Source organism: Ovis canadensis, chromosome 8 (genome assembly GCF_042477335.2).
Source record: "Ovis canadensis isolate MfBH-ARS-UI-01 breed Bighorn chromosome 8, ARS-UI_OviCan_v2, whole genome shotgun sequence".
In the NCBI taxonomy this organism is placed as follows: Eukaryota; Metazoa; Chordata; class Mammalia; order Artiodactyla; family Bovidae; genus Ovis; species Ovis canadensis.
The window spans coordinates 92,991,577-93,010,226 of record NC_091252.1 but is presented as its reverse complement, the minus strand read 5'-3'; the positions used below and the strand labels follow the sequence as shown (position 1 = coordinate 93,010,226).

The window sequence follows — 18,650 nt, the reverse complement described above, 5'->3', positions numbered from 1 at the left end:
CATCATAATAATCTTGGCTCCAGGGTTATCAGAAGATAGGGAAATAAACATGACACTCCATGTAAAACAGTTTTGTTCCTTTCACAACTACCATTTTTTTCCCTTTAGAAAGTAGAGTAACACATAAAAAGTTAGTGGAAACCAACTTCAGAAACATCTTGACTGGAAGAACTATTCACTTTATCACCATTTTCCAAAATGTAGTAAAGTGATTTTTGAAACTTGTACTTTTAGGCTAAAATTAGCTCCTAAAAGCTTTTGTGCCCCTCCCTTCCGATTCCTCATTCCCAGTGAGGAAGAGAGTACAACAGGTCGATGCCAATAGCGTTAACACTGGCAGTGCACTGCTGGTTCAAGAAGCAACAGCAGTCAGTCAGTTAAGCACAGGATGAGAGCAATATCAGTCTACCGAGCTCAAGAGATGAAAATAAACGGCAAACAAGGCTTTGAAGTGCTTCTTCAGGGAATAAAGTAAAAAAATAAAAAATAGGGGAGAAGTGGGAGTGGACTGCTGGATCTAGTACGTCAGCACTTTCATCACCACTGAGCTTACAGAGCTGGATGAGGCACAAAACAGCACCCTGGTGGCACAGGCTTTCCTGTATTTTCATATGCGGAAGATCAAAGAAAGGAAATGGAAAATGAGAGGAGAGTTTAAACTGAACTGCATGACTTAATTTTAACTAAGAGGGGGGAGCAAAACCAAGTGGGACTGTGTATTTTGAGAAAATCCCACTGTTCTCATTTCTGAATGTGAGAGGAGGATAAAAGGCTTACTTTGAAATTTGTTCAGATGGAAGAACTGGAACGATTTCTGCTTTTGGAAAGGAGGAGAAAAAACTCATTACCCAATGATCAGAACACCTGACTTGGGTCAGGAGAGACCTCTAAAGGGCAGAGTAGCTAAGAATGCTAGAGCAGCTGATTTCAATGCAAGGACCTGGCTGCAGGTCAGCAACGGGGAACCTGCCCTTTAGAAACAGCGGGAGACCTAGGTACAGCCAGGATCCTGGCTGCATTCTAAGTTAGTATCTTAATGGGGGAGGCTCTAATAACCAGTAACCATGCCACTGCAGCTCTCTAAAAGACAAAGTACATTGTTGCTTTCTTAAGCATTGCTAAACGTAATTTGGAAAGGATCTGAAATTACTGTTTTGTATAACACAAATATTTTACTTTGTAAGGGAAAAAAATACTGGCTGAAGTTCTCTTTGGTTTGTAGAATTGCTGAATCGATGTTTTCTGGGCTGCCACAGATTAAAAAAACGGATATATCAATGGCATTTTGTGTTTAAGAATTTTTTTTTTCCTCTGCACAGCTTGCCAATAAGCAGCATGCATCTTGCCTCAACAAGCTGTTGCAGGATTTCCACTTCACGAGAAGCCAAAAAGGAACACTTGATGGATGTTTCAAAATAAGATTACCAGGTAGGGTGACTGTGCAGACTTTCAATAAAAATTTTTAGTGATTCTAATGTTATCATGAAAGGAAACTGGTTTAGAAGCACTTATAGAAATTAACTCATAACTTTACCCTGAGTTTTATTAAACAAGGATAAATTAAAAAGTAGAAAAATTACTTATTTAGAATGGGTTGGGCTTGAGCCTAAGAGTTCTAAAAATTCAAGGGGAATGGATTAAAAAAGAGAGACACTGATTTGCATCCTCTGGTGTTCATTTCATAGGTACTAATCTTGACAAATTAGACCAGGAACTATCATTTCCTCTCACTAAAATCCTTCCTGTTCACTCCAGCCTATGACTAACTCCTAACTGCAATTCATTTTTCTCTTCCCCATTATAGCATCCTTCCAGAATCTGGTTGTCTGAATGTCAAATTAAGCAAGAAAATTAGTTTTTTTTTAACCAGAATATCTTCTTGTTTGTATCTGCAACTATATCAGCTCCTACAGAAATCTACTTAGCTCTCATTTTGAAGCAGAGAGTAAAGCAGGTGAACACTTATACAGAAGAACTCTAAATATACCTTAACACTGCCCAAAGAGTTATCTTCCATGTTTAATCTACTATGTGCCACCTTCTTCAGAATTCATTCTTTCAGCGTCTGAGATTTTCCTGAGGGGCACAAATTCATTATTGTAGCTGGTACGCTAGATGCATCGCTCACCATCCGGGAACTGACATGATAAAGCTTCAAAGAATCAGGCTTAACCATAAAGTAACTGGTGCTTTATGAGAGCGGAAGGGCGATCTCTGGCAAAGCCATTTCTGCAGCCTCTTAAAATCCATGATCCTTTTCAAAGGACAGCCACTTATTTGGCAGGTATGAGTCTCTGTAAGGAAAGAGGGACAGAGCAGCTATGCCCAGGGAGGTGCCTGTGCAGAGAAGCTCAGGAGGGAAAGGCTCCAGCTGGTTGCAAAGGCAGGAAACCGGACGAGGGTGGGTGGGGGGTGAGGTGGGGGGGTGGGTGGGTGGTGCGCCACAAATGGAAAAAGATCAGAGCAAGCTTGAGAGACTGCTGAAAGACGACTCTCCTCTTGCCCTCCTTCCTCCTTTCCAGCCTCTCAGCACTTAGTATACTCTGACCCACGGCCTCATGCTCTCTTCCAGCCAGTAGTCAATCTGGGGAAGGACGAGGTGGGAGGTGAGACACGGCAAAGAGCAAAGCACATACAACTTAAAGGGAGGGGGTTTCACATTCACATTTGATGAAATTTTATTTTCTGTCTATGACAGCTAGGAAAATGTTGACTTTGATTGGTCTTCTCATAACAAACACCTAATACTATGCCAGAAGAAGAATGGTTTGAAACAAATGTCTCTTCATCATGACATTAATGAGAATACCTACTTCTCTATCTTTGGTCCTAGTTTATTATTGCCAATAGCCCTCTGCTGTCAGAAGAAAGTGATTAACTCTACCTAAAACTGGATTTGGTACAAACACTTTAAAAAAAAAAGTGGGGAGGGGGCAGGAAATATGTTCAGGAATTTACAGATTTTATCCTTAGATCTTTAATAATAAAACCAATGAATTGTCCTCAACAGTCTGAACATTTAAAGTTTCTACAGACAAAAATGTCTATCAGGCTATGAACAGTTAATATCTGCCTGCCTATCATCGTCCCCTACTGATGTTCACCGTTCTTAATATTTAAACACTGTTGCTGCTTACAGCACATGGAGAAAAAAGCTGACAAAAGCCTTTGTCCAATAAAATAAAAATTAAAAAGTTCGGCTTATTTACATTTTTGCTTTGTTAGTAAACTGTAATGGTTGGCTCTGGAGGCAAGACAAGTGAAATTAACATTCACTAAATCTTTTGGCAACAGCAATGCATTCTGATGTTGTGCTGCATCAGCTTCCACTACGTGTTAGGACGAATTAGGCCTGGTGTAAGACCTACACAATACACTGTGTTAGGACGAATTAGGCCCAGTGTAAGAACTACACAATACATTCAAGACCCAACCGTTTATACTCCTTAAATCAAGGTACATAACTTGATTCCTGGCTGTAACCCAGGAAGCAATGCGATGGGATCATTTATTAGAAGGAAAACAAAATGTTTACTATCATACATTTCAGAATCAACTGCACCCTACATTGTAGATTTACTTTATTTAAATGTGTACATACACACATACTAACAATTAGAAAGATAGGGAGATTTCTTTTTCTAAATATAAAAACATCAACCAGAAGAGGAATGAGAAATGAAACACTAAGTAAAAACCTAGAAAATGTAAAATAGCACTGAGGGAACATATAACATATACATTTCCATTTTCAAATGCTTGTTTAGATTAGACCACCAAGCTGAATCCTTTCCCCCCTAACCATAGACAGCTGTGATGCTGGAGCCCAGTAATGTGCAGACAAAGGGAGAGAATCCATGTGGCTACTCACCACAGAAAATCTCCATCCTGCTTTTCAAAAGAACGCAGGAAGGAAAAGCCCCACTGAGTTAGGGATGTGCCAGGGCCGATGTCGTGCCAGCGCATCACAGTACTTGTTCCCATGACACTCACAATGTTCGCAAGGCAGCATGACAGGAGGGCGAATGTGCAGTGGATGGAGAAATGGTTTCACAGGCAAGAAACAGAGTCAGCCATTCGGGGTGCTTTCCTGGGCTTTTGTTTATTCACCTCTGTGATACTTATCGTTAGCTGTCGATTTCATTTACCAGAGCAGAGATGGAGAAAAATGACTGCTCTTCTTCAACAAACCCAGGGAGAGCCACGCTGGGAAGACTCTTCCCATAACATTCTGGCTTTACCTCACCCCAGCTATCAGATACACAACAGCTGTGCATTTTAACAATGACTTGCTGGAGAGACAATGATTGAAACAGCCAATCTGTGACACATGGAGAGGAGGCAGCAAGATAAAGCAGGAGTTAATGGGAGAGAAGTAGGGTCAGGGAAAACCAGTCAGTGCTGGGAATGGGAAGAAGGGTGAGGGAGAAAAGAAAGCAAAAGGCTACAGACAGAAAAATACAGGGAAATTCCAAACAGATGTTTTCAAAAAGCAATCTGAGGATCATGCCAAGGGTGAGAAACCATGTGATCTCTGTCGGACATTTTTGTTTCATTGGTTCAGACTCAGAAGCAAATGTAGACAGACTAGAAACTACCTTAGAATCTAGAGTGTATGTGTGTGTGCTCAGTCTCTCAGTTGTGTCCGGCTCTTTGCAACCCCAAGGACTGCAGCCCTCCAGGCTCCTCGGTCCATGAAATTTTCCAAGCAAGAATACTGGAGTGGGTTGCCATTTCCTACTCCAGGGGATCTTTCTGACCCAGGGATTGAACCCATGTCTCTTGAGTCTCCTGCAGTGGCAGGTGGATTCTTCACTACCAGCGCCACCTGAGAAGCCTTAGAAGCTAAGGCACAGACCACCAAAACTTAACATCCGGTCTAGAGAAGGGAAAAGGAGGTGAGACTACTAAATCAGCTCTGAAGGGCTCGTTTATTCTCTAAGGAAGCATGCCTGAATTTAGTTAAATATAAACCCCAAATAATCCACTTTATATCATCTCTAAAGTGTGGTTTTATTACTTATGACATAGTTCAAAAAAGTGTATTTAAAAAAAATTTAAAAGAAGGGCAGACAGACTATAGGGAGGGGAAGACCACGTTCTCCTCCCCCAATAAAATATGGCATGATTTTTAACAAATCCCCATAAAATAACACCACATAAAGTTTTCTGATGAGCATCTGTTAAAAATGCATGTTTGAATGTCCCTGGGCATGGCTACAGAATAGAGTAGAGAAACAGGTGACATGTGGACTCGGGCCTCGAGGATGACTATCAAGAGGCCAGGACGAGAGTGTTGACAGCTCTGGGGCCCCTCGGTGTGAATCGCAAAAGGGCACCCTTTCTCCCTGGAGGGCTGCTGTATTTCACTCCACTTACTCCTCTGGTCCACATCCCTGGACCAACAAGCAACTTGCTCAAGTGAGTATGGCAGCTCTGGCTAGAAACAGGGAGAGGGTGGGACTGATATTGTCTAAATATATGCAAAAAGTGTGAGAAATAACCCAAGATTCTGATCTGCTCATCTATTGGTAAATTTTATGCTCGACTGCCTGCCCATCACATCACACAGAAATCGATTTGCCAACAATCTGAGTGAAGCAAGGGTTTAAAAAGAATGCTTGTCTTCTGTCTCCTCTTAACTTTCTCAGACTCAACCTCTCAGAAGAGCAACCACCGACCTACCTGTTTTTTGTTTTGTTTTTTTTTTTTCAAGTTAGGAGAAAAATGGATTCAACTTTGTGAAAATACATTATGCTTTCATGGCTAGTTCTAGTGGTCCTACTGAATAATCTCAGTAAACTCAGCAAGTCATCACTGGGAACTTTATATACATGTTCTCTGAACGGTACAAGAAAACCACTGGTGTAAGATTCAGACTTGTAGCCCAAACCCCCTGAGTTACTCTGGAGAGTAACGATCATGGACAAGTCTCTATACTCATTTTGAATAACAACAATAACCATAATCACAACAATAACTTAGTCACAACAACAATTAACATCCACTGAATGCTTCCTGCAAGCTTGCTTCATATACATTAACACGTTTCATCTTCATAGTAACCCTGTGAGATGTGGTTATTATCTTTATAGACACAGAAACTGAGGCACAAGGAGGCTTAGCAGCTTGCCAAGTGGCAATAAGACGAGGAGGGGGGATCAGATGATTAAGAAAGTTTCTCCAGCTCAAATGTTACTTATAATTCCATCTGAGAGAAAGGTAAAGGGAAAGTGAAAGTGAAAGTGAAGTCACTCAGTGGCGTCTGACTCTGCGACCCGATCAACTGTAAGCCCAGGCTCCTCCGGCCATGGGATTCTCCAGGCAAGAATACTGGAGTGGGTTGCCATTTCCTTCTCCAGGAGAGAAAGGTAAATAGATTCCAAAACTGCTTGCCAGATTTTGTAAGTGGTTATTCCTCTTAGAATGACAACAATATTAAAGAAATGTTCTATTTTCCATGTTTTACATGATTTTATTACTATACAGCTTCACACTCAGCAAAGATAATTCTGGATTTACCTGGATATCATGCCTCTGAAAACAAGTGGAACTTTTGCTGTGTAATTTTATCCCTGTACTAAATTTCACTGAATAATTTTACCGAGCATCATGCAGAGTAATACAGGCTGCACTATGACGAAATGAAATGAAGGCCCTGGCCCTGAGCAGTTAGAATTTCTGGCACAAGTTTACAAAACAAATAGCCTTAAACATAGTTTCCAAGAAAGCTGAAAGTTTTCTATTGAAAACCCACTTTCCAAGAAGTTAACAGAGAAAAATCACATTCAGCTCCTCTCCTGAAGGTCCTGCGAAGGATAGGCCTCATAAAGCAAAAGGAGAAGAGGGTGGCAGAGAATGAGGTGGTTGGATAGCATCACTGACTCAATGGATATGAATTTGAGCAAACTCCTAGAGATAGTGGAGGACAGGGTAGCCTGGCGTGCTGCAGTCCGTGGGGTCGCAAAAAGTCAGACACAACTTAGCAACTGAACAATAAATAATAGGTCATCAGAATCATAATTCACTGAAAACTTTATCCTATGCAAAACACAACTGAGTACCAGACTCAGGACTTCCCTGGTGGCTCAGGCGGTAAAGCATCTGTCTACAATGTGGGAGACCGGGGTTCGATCCCTGGGTTGGGAAGATCCTCTGGAGAAGGAAATGGCAACCCACTCCAGTACTATTGCCTGGAAAGTCCCACGGACAGAGGAGCTTGGTAAGCTACAGTCCATGGGGTCGCAAAGAGTCGGACATGACTGAGTGACTTCACTTTCCACTATAACGTGCTCTCATGCCCTCCAAATTAAATTCTTTTGTTGGGTTGTGTGTGTTCCATACAGCATCAAAATCCAAACAATGAAATAGAACTTTCAAAATCCACAACTAGAATGCTAAATATATGTATGAAAACCATCAGATTGTGAACTACCCATATTAGGGATTTTAAATGAAAAACTAAAATATTTTTATGTCTCAGAAAAGTTTTCATTTAGTTTACTAAGAAAAGTCTTTTTGATGCAATTCAGAAAAATGGGGTCGGTTCATTGACAAATATAGTATTTTACATATAACTTTCCAATGTTTAGGTAGGTAAGACCTCAGAAACCATCTCAATACCAAAAATTGTCTAAGGAAGTCTGGAATACAAAGTATTCATAGCTTTAAAAACATTAAAAGCAGGTAAATCCAGGTTTTATTATTAAAACAACCATTATAAGGACAAGCAAATTTTTTTGAAAGAAAATTAAGATGCCTAAAATAAAATATATTAAAATTATATGTAATTCAAAATATGGATATTGGGAACATAACATTTAGTCAAAAAAGCTAAGTGGAAAAGAGCCACATATAGTATTACATATTTAACTATACTTCATGATTTGCCCAGAATCTTCCTGGTTTATATGTGTTCTATTGCAATTATTATTAGCAACCCTTATAAGCTCAAGTCCCTCAACCTGGCTGATGAATTATATAGTCATTTTTAATATAATACATTTCTATAAAACTCAAAACTAAATAAAAATAATATATACTTCATTTATACTCTTTTAGAACCCAAAATAATCCAGAAAGAATGATTTAAAATACATTCAGAGGATATCTGAGGCAGAGGAGAGGTATAGAGCTGAAGACAGGAAGGAACACACAGGTAAAAACAGCAACTCCAGCTCTTATTTTGGATGGTGAGCCATGAGTACTCATTTGATAGTTGTCTCATAATTAGCATTTTTCATATGTTCTTATATGTTTATATACATACACAAACCATTTATTTAAAATATATAAAGGGCAAAATAATAAGATGGGGTAAAAATTACTATCCATGTTTTTAAGATAATAGAATAAACTATCATAAAAGTTATCAGCAATTCAATAGTAATTCTGACAGATGAGTAAAAAGTATTTTCTGGCAGCCACCTGCATCATGCTAGCAAAGTTACACAGAAAAAAAATTACATCTATTTGACGGATAAAGGAAAGCTGGTTACTTGGTGGGTTTGAATGAAAGATGGTTGATATAAGAAAGAAAGCTGGAATAGGATGGGGCAACTGACAAATAACCCCAAGTATATGATAAAGGAAGCAAAAGATTTATAAGACTACGAGTATGGAAAGAGCTGATGTAAGAGGTTAACTGGAACATGAACTTCTATCAAAACTAAAAGGTAAGAGTTTGTATAAATAACAAGGCCATGAATGTATGCTGGCAAATTAAGTCAGTGATAAGCATGAACATTAAAAATACTGTAGAAAATAACTTCCACAGTAATCTCACTTTATCAACAGAGGATCTTATTTAACAAAAGCACTATGAAACATATCCTAAGAGAATAAGTAATTTTTTGGTGTAAGTTAAGGTAAATGTGCAAACTGAAAGTAACGGGTGATTTTACTAATTCAGTGTTTATATTCATTAGTTGAGTATACTTAGGAACTAGGATGCTTGTATGCTTTGGTGATAATTCACAGTTATACTCCAAAAACATAATACAGCAAAAACATAATAATAATGGTATGTATGTTTTTATTGATGAAAACTAGGTCTATATTTTTTACAGAGTAAAATAGTAATTATTAAGAAATGAATACCTGGAATACTGGCAGGAGAAATTGGGCCAGATCGTGACTGGTTGCTTCCTACAGGAGAGCCGACAGGAGAAGGCGATGGGCCCCCAGGGATGCTGGAGAGATGGGGAGATGCGTGTGGAGAGAAAGGTGACTGAGCTGGGTTGCTCTGATCTCCTTGGCTGCTTGTGGACCCAGATGCACTGACTGCTGAGCTCAAAGTTGCTTCCGTTCCCGTGGGGAGGTCATCAATGGAGCCAGACAGGTCCTAAGGAGGAAAGAAATAGCATGCATTGATGGAGTAACACGTATTTGGACAAATACCTACTCAAAACACTATTTGAAAATCTTAACCCTAACCTTTCAGAATTTTTCTAGAGAACACCCCAAATTCAGAGCATGGCCACTTGTTATTAGAAGACTTTAATGAGGTCTCTTATAAGTTAAATCCATAGGATCTAGTCTGTCACTAAAAAGTTAAGTTTGTACCTCTTTCATTGAACTGTCCTACAGCTTTCCTTTAAGCTGTCAGCACCTCGTCCAACAAACCCACCAAAGACTCACAGGAAAAGCATGCTAGGTGGTGATGTACCATCTAAATGGAATGCCTGATTCATACATGATCATTTCAGTAAACTAAAAACTAAAGGCTTTGGATCCTCCCACTTAAAGATCAATAAGGGCTATCTGAATTTCAAAATATGATCTTCTAATTTAATAGCAATCCAAACTATAACCAAACCTTGTAGGGAGAAATTCTGATATTTTAGGTAATTCAAAAATTCTCTTATAAATAGAAGAGTGATGTGTATTTTTATCTGATATGATGAAAATAAATCCCTTTGAAGTTATGTTGGCAGAAATGAGTCCTAATGTTATAACTTACTACGTTTTTTTAAAACAGTCATTTGTTTATTAACTCTAGAAAAACAAGAGGTACCATACCAGAAGGAAGTGCAACCAAAGTATATTATTTGGCCTAGCAGTGAACACTGAGTATTGGTATAGTATACGTTTGTATTTGTTGTTGTTTAGTCGCTAAGTTGTGTCCGACTCTTTTGCGACCCCATGGACTGTTCCTCTGTCCATGGGATTTCCCAGGCAAGAATACTGGAGTGGGATGCCATTTCCTTCTCCAATAACTTACTTTTTGTAACAGTTTTAAGCTAAACAAACAATCTTTAAGGTCCTGTAATTTTACCATAATACCCTCTAAGGCAGATATTAAAACTCCCATTTGACAGACATAGAAAACAAAGGTCAGAGAGTCAATGTTACTGTTAGCAGCTACAACGCTGAGGACAGACAGCGCCTGCCAAAGATCATGACAGGAGGAGAGAAGAGAAACGAGAAAATTGTCCTCTGAACCCTTATCAGAGTGAGAGGACAGACAGAACCTCACGGCTGGGCACAGAGGTCCCAAATGGGACTCCCACCAACAGGAGCTCTGTACACCCAGTGCAGGCCTGTGGCAGTGGTGAGGCTCCCATATTACTGACTCTGCAAACCCAGATGAGACCTGGAACTAGGTGCTGAATGAGTCCTAAAGGCTGAGAAGCAGGATAAAAGAAATTTGTCTTGATAATTTAGGACTGCAGAATGGGATCAGAAATACTAGGTTATGTTATTGTCTGTAAAGCAGATTCAACCCTAACTGACATCTTCCACTCACGCAATTTTATCGTTTAATTTTACCTCACTGCTTACCACTGGGACTGCTAAAACTAGGGCTCTGGAAACTGATGGAGGAAGATGCTTAGGACCTGAAGAATGAATGTAGATCAGGCAGTGCAAAGGGGGCCACTAAAGCAGAGCTGGTCTGAGCTCTTCAGGGTACCCTAAAATGTCACAACACAAACTCAGGATGAGGATCCAAGACTCCTGGAAAGTTTATCTATTAACCATATATTATACAATTAACTTTTCTCTTTTTAACAGCAAAATTGCCAATGACTAAAAACATTCTGAAGAATAGCTGATGAGATGAGAACCTCACAAAAAGATGATTATAGAAAAGCAAAATTTTCTTCTGCTAAGAATAACATCTAAGTAAAACACAGTAATCTTCAATGTCATATAACTGAGTGTATGAGTGAGAAACCTAACAGTAGCAAGTGACTGAAAATATCACCCCTAGAAAAAGTATCATCAAAGCTCCAAAATAAAATGGGACAAACTGAATCATGTTTTCAGAATTCAGAGAAAAAATATATTAATATAAATATCTCTACTTAAGGCACATGAGATGGATGGTTTTGCATATATTTAGCAGATAAAACATTGTATTCAACTTGATGACTGGGTTCAACAACAGTTCAGTTCAGACTTTCAGAACTTTTTGTGAAGCCAGGTAGAAACAGAGAAAGAATATTATGCGAGAAAGATACTATGTACAATCTAGAAAGTATTTAGTTCAGTTCAGTTCAGTCGCTCAGTCGTGTCCAACTCTGCGACCCCATGAACCGCAGCACGCCAGGCCTCCCTGTCCATCACCAACTCCCGGAGTTCACCCAAACTCATGTCCATTGAGTCGGTGATGTCATCCAACCATCTCATCCTCCATCATCCCCTTCTCCTCCTGCCCTCAATCTTTCCCAGCAACAGGGTCTTTTCTAAGCTCTTCGCATCAGGTGGCCAAAGTACTGGAGTTTCAGCTTCAATATCAGTTCTTCCAATGAACACTCAGGACTGATCTCCTTTAGGATGGACTGGCTGGATCTCCCTGCAGTCCAAGGGACTCTCAAGAGTCTTCTCCAACACCAAGGTTCAAAGGCATCAATTTTTCGGCACTCAGCTTTCTTTATAGCCCAACTCTCACATTCATACATGACTACTGGAAAAACCATAGCCTTGACTAGACAGACCTTAGTCGGCAAAGTAATTTCTCTGCTTTTTAATATGCTGTCTAGGTTGGTCATAGATTTTCTTCCAAGGAGTAAGTATCTTTTTTTTTCATGGCTGCAGCCACCATCTGCAGTGATTTTGGAGCCCCCCAAAATAAAGTCTGTCACTGCTTCCACTGTTTCTCCATCTATTTCCCATGAAGTGATGGGACCGGATGGCATCATCTTTGTTTTCTGAATGTTGAGCTTTAAGCCACCTTTTTCACTCTGCTCTTTCACTTTCATCAAGAGGCTCTTTAGTTCTTCACTTTTTGCCATAAGGGTGGTGTCATGTACATATCTGAGGTTACTGATAGTTCTCCTGGCAATTGTGAAGTATTCACACTTCAGCAATTAACACAATTATCTGAGTTCCTCCAAATAAAACTTGAGTACAGACATGCAGAGGTGTGAGGTGCAGGCTGACAGGGACCACAGGACAGGATTCCACCCATTCCTCTTGCTGTAGGGTGAATGCTGGCCTCTCTCCGGGTGTGGAAGATAGCTGGATCCTGAATAATTCTTTAAGTACCTATCCCCAACGTATTCCTTTCCTAACTTGATATAAAGTGAAAGTGAAGTCGCTCAGTCATGTCTGACTCTTTGCGACCTCATGGATTGTAGCCTACCAGGCTCCTCTGTCCCTGGGATTTTCCAGGCAATAGTCCTAGAGTCAGTTGTCATTTCCTTCTCCAGGGGATCTTCCCAACCCAGGGATCAAACCCGGGTCTCCCGCATTGTAGATAGACGCTTTACCGTCTGAGCCACCAGGGAGTTCACAAAAGTGCAAAAGGGTATACCTGTGGGCTCTACAAAGCAGGGCATGGCAAGCTATGTGAGGACTAAAACGAAATCCTACCTATTCCGGCTCCACCCATAAGCCACACATTTTTAAATGACTGAAAAAAAAATCAGAAGAGTAATACTTTACATGAAAAATATTTGAAATTCAAATTTCAGGGTCCCATAACATCTTACTGGGACATCTTATAGTCACAGCCATTCCTCTGAAGTGCTGTCTATGGCTGCTTTGGGGCCACAATGGAGACCTGCATTGAGACTATGGCCCTCAAAGCCTATAATATTTACTATCTGGCCCTTACCGAAAACAGTGCTGACCTGCTGTATCTAGTCTGGCCTCTCATGCCTTTGCCTCTTCCATGGGGAAACAGAAGGTAGACAGACAGGTCTCAGCTGAAATGCATGGGGACCTACGTGCGTAAGGAATCACACAGGCTTCACCAGGAACAGGGAAAGACTCCACATTCACACCTGCCTGGAAAACACTGACTGGGCGCCAGATAGAATTCTCCTCTTTAGTGGTATCAGACTAACTCAGGGAGAGCCCACTTAAGAATGGGTGGCGGGCTCTGTGTACAGATACCTATTACCCAACAAATGTGCATTATTCATAAATAAGGGTCCATCACGTAAGAATCAGTTGGGAGGAAATATGCCTTTCATGATTTCTTTGAAGGAAAAAAAAAACTGGTAGGTAACTAGATACAAAATCATTATTTTCTAATATACTATAATCTGGAATTCAACAGAAAAGATGACATAGATTCAATTTTAAAAAAATCATTATTTGAAGTTAAATTTTATGCAGATCTTTTTTCATAAAAAACAGTTACTTGGAAAATTTTAAAATTCTCTGCACTACCTATAAATTCCTTCCCTGTTCTCCCTTAAAATTTTGTTATGGTTGAAAAAGTGACATGGATGGGTGTTAAGAGAGCTTCATTCAAGCTGCAAAGGCATGAAAAACATTTCTGTTATTCAACAAGCTGATCAAAGAAATATCAAGAGAAAAATATAAAAACGGTGGCTTTCTTAGTGTTCACAAGTCATCAGAATTTCAGTGCTGACTACACCTCAGTGTAACAGAAGAGTAATAAAAAGATATAATTTCTATATTACTGTTATACACACACGTAACTTTTATATGTAAATTATAGGGAAATATTCCCGCCCTGCAGATACTTAGGGTATCCATATGTATAGCTATCTTAAAACACGTTAATAAAAGAAGTTCAACAGTGGTTTAAACATTCAGCCTAGTTAACAAAGAAGCTCTGTAACGAATACCCCTCTAGAGGACAATTTAGTCAGCAGGGCACCAACTCTATTCTTCTTTTCTAAGTACCATCAGATCTATGATGCCTGTAAAGAATAGAGAGACCTTCCTGCATCTCATTCTAAGCGAGGCACCTTCAAGCTACAGTGCTTCCATTTGTCTTGCTGGGAACTGGCAGGTAAGGTAATTGCAGGGAGGACTCCTTTAAGGGGCTGGAGTCCCCCCTGCCCCACAGCACTCCTTGCAGTCTCCCTCTTTACTGAGGGAGTGAGGGTAAGGCAATGGCTTCATGGGCTCATGCATAGTAAATTCAGTATTTTGCCATGACAATTTGATTTGGTAAAGTCTTGCTACTAAATTGGGTTTTCAATATCTGACATCACTCAGAATACTGAATACTTTCCAGCACACCCCAAATAATATAGTCCCTACTATCAATGGTTAGTTTATATTTAGAAAATCAATGCTTTTGGGGGGGGGAAAAGCTTGTTTTACTTTAAAATTTAATTTAAATGAAAGTTCCCCACAAAGACTTGCCCCTCTGTAACCATCATCCTTCCACCTTCGGCCCATGTAAAATTTTCATTCTAACCTAAGTGACAAGTACAAGAGATTTCACTGTGCTTAGAATGAAATGCCACCTGAGAGCAGTAACAATCCTATCAGACTCCGACAAGAGAAACACTGATGAATTAACATAGAGCAAAGATATGTTCTGATTCAACATGATGGGCCAGGGTGGGGCAGGGCAGTGATGACAGAATGTACAGAACAAGTGCCAGGAAGGAGCACAGGAGGAATTTTTAGAAATCTACAGATATATAAAATAGGCATACAACATTAAGTATAAATATAAATACAAATCGTACATGACCATTCCTAAGAATATTTTACATTCATATATCATGACTTCACTACATCTACAGACCTCTTTGGTTTTGATGGTGTTCAGTTTATCTAATAAATCAGCTTGCTAAAGGATAAATTCAGTCAATACTGGTGATGTCTTACTGTCTTGAACTGGGAATAAGTCAGAAAATTTTACTCCCTTGTTTAATTAAATAATTTTTTTTTTTAAAGCAGATCAACTCTAAAATACTCTCAGCTATGGTTCTCAATACAATTAGTTGACATTATTATATCAGCCACTGGTAGAAAACTGCTAAGCCTCACATGAACTGGGCATCTCCTGCTCAGAAGAGCCCCAAGAGAGCATGAGGATAAACACTGAATTAGAAACAGAGAAGATATTTCAATCAATGAGACGAGTTCAGGTCTCCTGTTTAAGGGTTTTAATAGGATACAGTTAATGATTTCTCACTATGACTTCCCATGGGTTTGAAGCACAGGTTAAAATGCCAGCTCAATGGTCTTTAAAAAAGTCAGTTATCTTCAAAAGCAGAAATAGTGTCTATTCTTCTTTTTAGAATATTGAGGATGAAATCCTGGCATGTAGTTTTTCTTTCTCCCTCTCCAACTAGACCCCAACTTTCTTAAGGGCAATGCTGAAGAGAGGAGGATTTGACCAGTCACTGATGAGTGTCACTGAATTTATAAGCTCTACAGTAAAATACAGCTGCAAACACCATACAAAGTAAGCCAGCACATGCAAACATTTCTAAATATTTACCAAAAATGCTCTACTGAAAATGACTGAGATTGCCATTGAAATTTACCAATGAATTCTTGGCCCTCTGTTTCCAATTACCATCCCGGAGGCCAAGCATCCAGGCTCATTACATGCTTAGCTCCTTGGAAACACACTGTAAAATCGCTTCATACCCTCCAACCTTATTTCAGAACTATCATTTTGGACATGTAATATAAATACACCTTGAGGTCGATATTAGAATTGAGCCAATAATTTGACTGACATACATACACAAAAAGAACAACCTCACAGTGACTGTTTAATTTCCATGATATTTGTAGGCTTCTTTTCAGCACAAACCTACATAATGGTGTACTTCAAGACACCCACCAAAGTCCCTGCTGCTTTCATCTGTCTAGACAGCAAATGAGTTAAAAGCTCAGACTTCCGGTGTAAAGGAATTAAAAATGGAAAGGCACAGAAGGAATCCATGAATAAAATCCTACCAAGCACTAATTTTTAGACCTGCAAAGCATCTTCTTATAAAGTTATATAAATATGTATCTTACTTTCTACTTAAACATATCCAAATGACAAATATTTATCTTTTCATTATATGTGATGGTGGTTTAGTTGCTAAGGCATGTCCGACTCTTGCAATCCCATGGACTGTAGCCTACCAGGCTCCTTTGGTCCATGGTATATACAATTCTTAGCCTTAATATATATGATGTCAATTGGAAAAAAATGTTTGATCCTAATTTAAAAATAGTCACAAGCTCAACAAATGACAAACTCATATCCAAAGCCAGGGATAACACAAGGAAAATTAATGAGTCAGAATTCATTTTAAGAGAGGTAGCCAATAACCACTTTTTGGGGAAAAAACTTTCACCTGATTTATTTGCATCCTCTCTCAAGCAAAGATTCCTTGACGGTAACTTTCATCTTAAAGGGATATTTACAAGATAATTAGCTGAACTGATACTTTACAGAAACAGGATTTGGAATTAAGCATGCATGCTATCATAAGCAAAAAAATTTATAATGATTATATTTCCTTTGATTTTTAAAAACTTTCCACCTAAAATAAAAGCCATCCACAAAGTTCCTTCGGCTAAAATCAAATTGCCACTCTAAATTTAGAAGCAGTAAACAATATAACTATGAAATATGCATCATGTAAGGGAATTTTTTCCACTTCACAGACCTCAAGGGGACCCTAAATTATTCTCAGTTTTTGAAGTCTGCCCAGGGAGAGTCTCTGCTCTTCTGCTACTAATAGCAGACATTATGTAGAGTAGGAATAATGACAAATAGACCCAACAAATAGTGTTTATCATATTGTGCAAACACAGTATAGACAGTCTTGAAGTTAAAAATAACTTGGTAAGAAAATTTATTTTATATTTATCTTTTAGTTGTATGGAATTTGGGAATAATTTTCATCTGTAAATAGCATTGCCCTTCGTGGTTATAATCCTGGGACTACCCTTTCAGGTGATGATCCTGATGATTTGATGCTCAAGATCATGACCTGATGATTTTTAGGGGGTAACAACTATAACCACAATTCTCTATAGCAGAGATACTATATGCATTTTCTTTCATGAGGACCCTACAACATCTTGTTAGCTCTAGCCCATTGTTCCTACCAGTCAAAATGTTTTTTAACTGATTTCACTGGCTAAAATAGCCAGGACCCTTCCTGACCTCAAGTCAAAGTCCCAAACAGTGCTGAAAACATTAAAAAAGATTCACATGTGAATAACTGCTGGCCCTTTGTTATTTTAAGGACAATGGCATCTTAAAGAATATACTTAATACAAATGGAAGACTACTGGTGGAACTAAAGCTATATAATAAAGTGAGAATACTAAATAATTTGAGGAGGGATATTTGTACTGTCTTAGGCACAGCCTCAGGCAGGTAGGCCCTCTCTAAGGTTTGCATATGGAGGTGTGGGATGGGTAGGTGGGAGGAAGTAGGGGAAAAGGTAGACCATTTTTTCATGTGGATGACATTTTACAATTAAACTGGCCTGCACAGGTGATCTTGAACACTTCAGCGTCCTTCTTTCATGGAGTCTCAATGGAGACAGAGAAACAGCTAAGTAGGTTTAAGTTCTATGACAAAGCAGAAACTCTGTGATGGACAGGTGACTTAACAAGTGTTGTGGAATACAGAATGGTAGGTCTTCAGCCAGCTCACATCAGGCCAGGGCCTGCTGTCTCTCATGGGTCCAGGCGAGGCGTGATAAGTGGAGAGCAGAGAGAACCATGGGTGCAGGCAAAAACTATGGGAGACTATGCCATATGGGAAGGGGGAGGCTGGAAAAGCAGAATGAGAGAGGATGCAGCTGAAGAGGCCACACAGGGACAGTTGTGAGTGACTTCACAGGCTCAGGCCAAGGAATATGAACTTACAATTTTAGGAATTAGGGAGCCAACGGAGGTCTAAAAGGAGAGTAAAAAACAAAACACAGTGTAGTGCCAAATGAGAAATGTTAGACATTTTAAAGCAAAACAAAACCAAAAAACCCCCAAACCCTCTTGTTTTCAAATGTTTATGAACACAGACTGTTTTAAATATGATTAAAATTGCAGGTACCATTCAAAAATAAATTTGTAAAATATTTTTAAAAATCTATATATTTTAGTACTATATAAAACTTAACATATAGGTGAACAAAACCAAAAGTGCTTAAAAAACTATAGCCCAGGTTAAATATTAGTGTGCTTTCTAACTGGAATAATTTCATGAGCCTACAGTCATCTTACTCCTTTCATTTATACTTAAGAATCAATGGCTAAAACGATTTTAAGGGTATACTTTACCCTTAAAATGGCACAATAGTGTTTAAAGACTAATTATGAATAACAATTTAACAGATTATATTCTTTAACTGCATATTCTATTCCAAAACTAAATTCTGAAGACACCTAGTCTCAGTTCAGTTCAGTCACTCAGTCATGTCCGACTCTTTGCGACCTCATGAGCTGCAGCACACCAGGCTTCCCTGTCC

At 39.1% G+C, this 18,650-nt stretch overlaps 1 protein-coding gene across 6 annotated transcripts in view; it reads right to left on the bottom strand.

The window, feature by feature from the left end:
- The window catches only part of ARID1B (AT-rich interaction domain 1B), a 428,198-nt gene that overhangs the window by 114,641 nt on the left and 294,907 nt on the right, over positions 1-18,650 (bottom strand). For all 6 annotated transcript variants that reach the window (XM_069598783.1, XM_069598786.1, XM_069598785.1 and 3 more), the window contains one exon: positions 9,100-9,343. In XM_069598783.1, the coding sequence (XP_069454884.1) occupies positions 9,100-9,343 (244 nt within the window). The remainder of the gene's footprint in view (positions 1-9,099; positions 9,344-18,650) is intronic.